Below are 6523 nucleotides of genomic sequence, written 5' to 3'. Positions count from 1 at the left end.
TACTCTATAACTGTAATTTTGCTACTGTTATGAATCGTAATGTAAATATCTTTTTGTTTTCCGATGGTCTTAGGCGACCCCTGTGAAAGGGTCATTTGACCCCCAAAAGGGTCGCGACCCACAGGTTGAGAACCGCTGGTCTAAACAAACCAAAGGATTTTAAGGAAAAAACAAAACAGTCCTACAAAGTAGGGATTTCATATTTAACTGAATGAAATCAATGGTGCCCTGGCTCTGGGCCCCTGGCAGGGCTCTGTCCAAGTATTAACTGCCTGTTGCTGTCCCCTGGGTGTGGTAGCTGCTCTGGTGGCTCCAGCCACGTTTGGTCCTGAGTGGCCACACGCACAGCGCCTGCGAGGTGCTCCACGGGGCAGGAATCTCCGAGCTCAGTGTGCCGTCTTTCAGTTGGAGGAACAGAAACAACCCCAGTTTCATCATGGTAACGTGAACATTTATTTTTGTCTCAAAGCTTTAATAAGTATTTAAATCAACACAGAAGTCAACTGTTTAATTGCTGTAATCTGTAAAAATATACAAAAGCCATAAATAAACTTCCCCCACTCTGCACGCACATTTAGTTTGATACACTGTACCCTGTCTAAACATCTTCCTGGGGACAAAGAAACATGGCATTATTCCAAGAGGGGTAAGGGGAGAAGTGTCTTACAGAGTGTTTTATCCCTTCAGGGAAGGTAGTGTCCTCTGACATTAGGCTTTGTGTATTTAATTTTCTAAGGAAACAGGATCATTTTTTCATTAGCTGTACCTAGTCATCATGTCTTATTTTCCAAATGTGCCATGTGCTGTGGCAGAAAAACGCTATAGCTCTTGCAAGTTGATTAAGGATATTGTTTCAATGACTGACCACCTGATGTTTCAGCACCTTTTTTTTTGCCTTTGGGTTTCAGCACCCAGTTCGTAATGCTTTTATATCAGGTACTTCTACTTCATGAAAAGATGGGGAAAACCTCATGTTTTCAAATTCACAGTAGTAAATGAAAACATTCCCCACTGTCATTTCACATAGCAAAAATGTCTACCAAAAAAAAAAGTCCATTGAGGCGCCCCTGGCACATGTATTTCTAGGTAACAGATTGCTTATTTTAGCATCAAGTGGCATGAAAAATAGCCTTGAATTCCTGTTCCTCGATGACCATTGCTTTAAATCTCCCTGCCTATCTGTGTATCTCTCTGGTATGCCTACTATATTTTAGAGGAACCCGTGGCTTCCTTTCTCTCACCACTGCATGTGTAGGCTGTCCCTCTTTAAGTCTTGTGAGGAGAGCCACTTCCCTGCCTCAGCTAAGCCAAGAAAGCTGCCTTTCTTCTGTTGTTCTTAAGGCAGACTGTTGTGTTGGAGCTGTGCGTGGGGCTCTCACTGCAGCATAACATTCTTATTTCCTTTCCAGGGCAGCATGACGCCCACAGAGTATGCCCTCAGCAAGTGCTACCTTCCCTTCGAGAACACGGTTCTGATCACATATTGTGGAGCAGCTGGGTTCCTTGTGGTCCTCATATTAGTTCACTTTGGGTTTCTAGACTTGCCTTTTCTTTTTGGTTGCCAGCTGCTCAGAAAATTTAAGACAGTGTGAAGAGACTTTTTGCTTTTAGTAATAAATGTCAAAGCCAAAGAAACTGAACTTGGGGCAGTGCTCATGTGGGATGAGCTGTCTTTATGCACTTCATAGAAATTCTAAATGATTGATGCAAATTACTGCAGAATAAATAGTTAATTGTACTGTTCTCATGCTATAAAAATGAAACATTACGACAAGTCTGTTTTCTCATTTTATCAAATATATGTATAATCAAAGATTGTATCTGTACAATATGTAAATGCTATTAATGTCATCACTTGCATGCACTAGACAGTCCTTTCTTCACCAAGATGGAGCCAGCAGCCCTGGAGGCACACTTGGGCTTAGGTGTACACAAACCAAACTTTGGGTTTGCTTTTTGTCCTCCTCCGAAGTTGTTCTCAAATTCCTAAATATTATAAAGCTGTACACAGCAAATAAATGTACAGATGCTACAAGCAGGAAAAGTTTACACAGACTTTTGTACTTCTGTGCTAAATTAATGGAATCAGATTTTTAGATAAGTGTAATTTTCTCTCCACTAGACCAAGTTGTTAAATCTGAATTTAATGCCTATGGTCAAAAGGAACTTGAAAAATGGACTAGGAAGTGGCTTTGGTATTTAAAAATAAATATATCTTGATAATTTTAAGCCAGACAAAATGTATTCTTTTTTTTTTTTCTAAGAGTCTATCTCTTTCTGCAATTGACTTTTAAATAGGAAGTTTAGTTAACAGGGGAGTTGTTGAGTAATAATGCATGTAACAACGTACAACTTCATTTTTTGTCTATGTATGGGAGTGTATCCTCAGTTTTTCTTCATGTTTTACTTTGAAAGTGCAGTGGAAACTGAAAATAATTTTTACTTTGTATGTCTCAGTTCAACTGAGAGTTTTATGAAACAGTTAAGGATGAAAGGAGCAGGAATTTGGATAAAAAGATAAAATATGTGTTTGTTGCACTGATTGTCTACAAAGTTGTCATCCTTTCTTGGAAAAGTAGTATTTAAAATTGGATAAGTTTATAAAGGATTATAAAATGCTGATTATATTATAAACTTTAAAATACTCAACAAAGACAAAGGAAATTAATGAAATAATGTAGGCTAGGCTGTCACTTCCCTGGATTTGTATTGTTGAAATATAACTTCAAACATCAGTACAGATTATCTTTAACCTAAGGAAACTACCGTCAAAGCTGTGACTGTGGATAGAATATGACATGTGCCTGCTACAGAGATTCTTGCTTTCTAGATATACTATGCAATAACTTGAGGCTGCATTTGCAAATCTTTCAAGTTTGAGAAATAGCCATATGTTTTGATTTTATATTTCAAATACAGGTTTTGTAATGTTTCTTCTTTAAAAGGCAAATGAAGATGCCATTCTTTGATTCTCCTAGGCAGACACAAATGTTGATGCCTATATTTGTCTTTTTTCTTCCTATTTGTTTATGATGGAACCTGTGGTCAAGTAAATGGTTCAAAAGCTTTGACAGTGGCAATGGTTGACCTATTCCCACTCAGGAAACCTGTAAAAGTCTTTAAATAGCAAAATAATCGAGAAAGATACTGTGTGGAGAGAAAAAACATCCTTGGTTCTGTGAAAGAAGCTTGTGATGTTAATACGGCATTGTTTATAAGATGTGAATGATTAACTTGTACTTATATATAATCAAGGAGTATTTTTAAAAGTACCAACTGATAAAACGTCCTAAATTCTACAGATATCATTCATTCCTTTTCAGAGCAAGCAGCAGGTAATGTTGACATTTAGCTGTTCAGCACACACAAAAAAACACAACATATTTCTTTTACAGTTATAGCCATAACCAAGACACAAAGATCTACGAGTATTTTTCTTTAGTAGTTATACAAAATAATAGTACATTTGTGGTCTGTACAGTATAATAAACCAGAGATAAAACAACAAAAAGAATATATGAAAAGAGACAATTGCTTAAGCATAATGAAAGTCTAGGGAATCATTTTTAGACAGGACATATTTTGCAGTAGTGAATGTGGTATGTTTTCTGCCTAAATGTAAAAGGCTCAAAGTAGCTCTAATTCAAATGCCTGAGGCTAGCAGCGACTTTAAATATTATTGAAAAAAGGCTTTCTCTCCCCTCTGTGGCTTGGGGCCTACTCTAAGACTTGGGCCAATGTAGATCAGAAGGAGTGGCCACTTGTCCACCTGCAGCTTCTTAAAGCTAGAATCGGAAAGCGCCATGCCTCACCACATTACACATGTGCCTCTGCAATCATGCTTGACAACTCAGAAAAAAGTGCGTTTTTCTCCCATCTGTCAAGTTTGTTCTTGATGAATCACTAAATCACTGAATGGACAAATAAAAGGGGCCCCCACCCAGAGAGATTTCACTGCAGTGTCACCCAAGTGAGAGTGGACACAGATTGGTGGAGGTGGGGAGGCTGTGGGAGGTCATGTTCAATGAAAACAAAAGCTACAAACCAAACCTGAGGGGAACAGAGGTAGCCAGAGGCTTGGTGATCACACACGGAGCCCACACTGAATAGGACAAACAGCAGCCTAAAGACACTGGGAACTTACTACTTTCTACCATGGGTTGGGGCTGACAGGCAGTCCAGGAGTAAATGCTCCACCTGGTGGGGTAACAGAGAGACGAGAGCAGGCAGAGAGAAGGTGCGCCCACCAGCCCAGGGCCGCCTCACAAGAGTTCGTACTGTTTGAGGTGCATCCTCTGGATGATGTCGCGGCAATCGTTGAACACCCTGCGGATGTTCTCCGTGTCTACAGCGCAGGTGAAGTGCGGGTAGCAGTAGTGTTTGCCGTCCCCTGTTGCTGTGCTGATCCTCTGCAGAAAAAGAGGCATCTGTGCTGTGGGGCTCGGAGGTGGGAAAACTGCCTGACCCCACTCCATTCATTCTTCGAGAAGAATTTAGGCAACACTTTGATCAAAGACTAGAGGGCTTGGGGTGTTGTCTTGTTTGTTTGACATAAGAACACAGCTGTAGGGAGTGTCTACTGAATATGCTGCTGGAAACCCAAAGCACCTTAGCTTACCTCTGGCCCTTAAGAGTTCAGTTGAGACAGGACATATGTTTAAAAGACAGCCACAGAAAGTAGAATTCAGGGTAGAATTTTCCAGAAATGAAGGTCTAAACCAGCACCTCCCAATGGAACTTTGTGCAATATTGGAAATGTTCTATATCTGCCCTGCCAATAAGGTAGCCACTATTCCTAGCAGATGCAACAGAGAGACTGATTTTTAGTTTTAATTTTAATTAATTTGAATTTAAATATTCACACACTTCTAGTGGTTTTGTATGGACAACACATCAGTCACGTTAGAACTTCAGCGTTTCCTAGGGGTGTCCCCTGGTTAGCATTGGAAGATTCATGTGCGTTCTGGGAGAAAAGTGCTCTGTGGCCAAATAACTTGGTGTTTAAACACTGAATTAAACGTTATGTGTCATGATTCATGAGGACATCTTGGAGTGACATGCTCATGTGCATTGTGAAGCTAAGTGAGGCAGTGTGGAGAGAGACTGTCATGGGCTAAATTGTGCCCTCATCCCCCCACCCCCCATTCTTATGTTTAAGTCCTAATCCCCAGCATCTCAGAATGTGACTGTATTTGGAGATAGGGTCTTTAATAAGGTAATTAAGTTAAAATGAGGTCATTAGGGTGAGCCTTAATTCAGTAAGATGGGTGTCCTCATAAGAAGAGGAGATTAAGACACAGATAGAAACAGAGGGAAGACCATGGGAGGATACAAGGAAAAGGTAGACATGTACAAGCCAAGGACAGGGCTCAGGAGAAACCAACCATGCCAACATCTTGATCTCAGACTTCTAGCCTCCAGGACTGTGAGAAATACATTTCCTTTGTTTAAGCCACCCAGTCTCTAAGTTTTGTTATGGCAGCTCTAGCAAACTAATGCAGAGGTCATATGGAACTTTCTTCATAGGTGCCCACAGGAATCCCTGGATGTCCTCCTTGTCCCCCTACTCCCACCCCTTCTTTTCCTGCAAAGCATCTTCGGAAACAGCTATTGGAGAAATTCTAGGACTCCTGCAAGGGTGTTGTGAAAGTGATCATTGGGTTATGAAACTCCTCCTAGGAGGAGAGACGTATTTTTAGCAATAGTTGGGCTTCTCCCAATCAATTAAAATTTTTTTATTTATACTTATCAACACTGATATGTAGGTTACATATCTTTTTAGTTCTAAAGCACCAGCTGAGATATGTGGCATACACAGAGTAAGTGCCTAGTGAATGAATTAAAATAGGCTTTCTTCTGTAATAATCTGACCAGCTTGTCCCTGCCTGGAGCAACAAAAATTTAAGGAATGGAGTCATTACAAAAGTTGTTGCAAGTATACAAACTTCTAACAGTTTAAATCTCTAAACAAACTCTTTTTCATTACAAGTGATAGAAATAAGCTTGTCAAGGAAAACTGGGCAATTCTAGGCTCTGCTTGGTTGGGTCACCTGGCTGGTGTCCAACTCTCTGAGGCCCTCTCTTAGGAGACAATGTTCAAGAAATCTGAGAGGGGCTAGTAAAATATGAGGAAGTAGCCCAGAAAACATGCAGGCTTCTAACAGATGCTAAGAGCATCAAGACACAGGATATTGACCATATACTCACCACCTTCTGTTTTAAAAGGTTTGGTGACACTGGTCATGGAGGAGACTCTGGCCCAGGTCTGGGCTCAGGTTTGCAGGTGGTTTCCAGTTTGAGGGACGGGACTGGTTGATGGTGACTAGGGGGGATTCTGGGGACTTAGCACCTGGCTCTCTCTCTCATCCTGGACCCTGTGGTTCTAAGTTCTTCCCGTTCTGGGGATGGTTCATGCCTCCCCATGGGAGGAAAGGAACTTGCCTGGGACAAACCTCTTGGTAGTCAGTCCCCTCCTCATGTGATGACATTTAAGGAGAATGCTCAAACAGCATTTGGCCCCTTC

The 6523-nt window shown here is 40.9% G+C and overlaps 2 protein-coding genes across 13 annotated transcripts in view; one reads left to right on the top strand and one right to left on the bottom strand.

The window, feature by feature from the left end:
• Positions 1-2229, top strand: part of MPPE1 (metallophosphoesterase 1) — a 46373-nt gene extending 44144 nt beyond the window's left edge. For 7 of the 8 annotated variants that reach the window (XM_019627505.1, XM_019627510.1, XM_019627503.1 and 4 more), the window contains 2 exons: positions 299-439; positions 1410-2229. In XM_019627505.1, the coding sequence (XP_019483050.1) occupies positions 299-439; positions 1410-1592 (324 nt within the window). In that variant the 3' untranslated portion in view covers positions 1593-2229. The remainder of the gene's footprint in view (positions 1-298; positions 440-1409) is intronic. The other variant, XM_019627511.1, reaches the window with a different exon arrangement.
• GNAL (G protein subunit alpha L) overlaps positions 1961-6523 on the bottom strand; it is a 173257-nt gene continuing 168694 nt past the window's right edge. For all 5 annotated transcript variants that reach the window (XM_019627497.1, XM_019627501.1, XM_019627500.1 and 2 more), the window contains one exon: positions 1961-4409. In XM_019627497.1, the coding sequence (XP_019483042.1) occupies positions 4263-4409 (147 nt within the window). In that variant the 3' untranslated portion in view covers positions 1961-4262. The remainder of the gene's footprint in view (positions 4410-6523) is intronic.

The sequence above is a fragment of the Hipposideros armiger genome, unplaced genomic scaffold, assembly GCF_001890085.2.
Source record: "Hipposideros armiger isolate ML-2016 unplaced genomic scaffold, ASM189008v1 scaffold_735, whole genome shotgun sequence".
Taxonomy (NCBI): Eukaryota; Metazoa; Chordata; class Mammalia; order Chiroptera; family Hipposideridae; genus Hipposideros; species Hipposideros armiger.
This window is presented reverse-complemented; position numbering and strand designations above follow the sequence as displayed.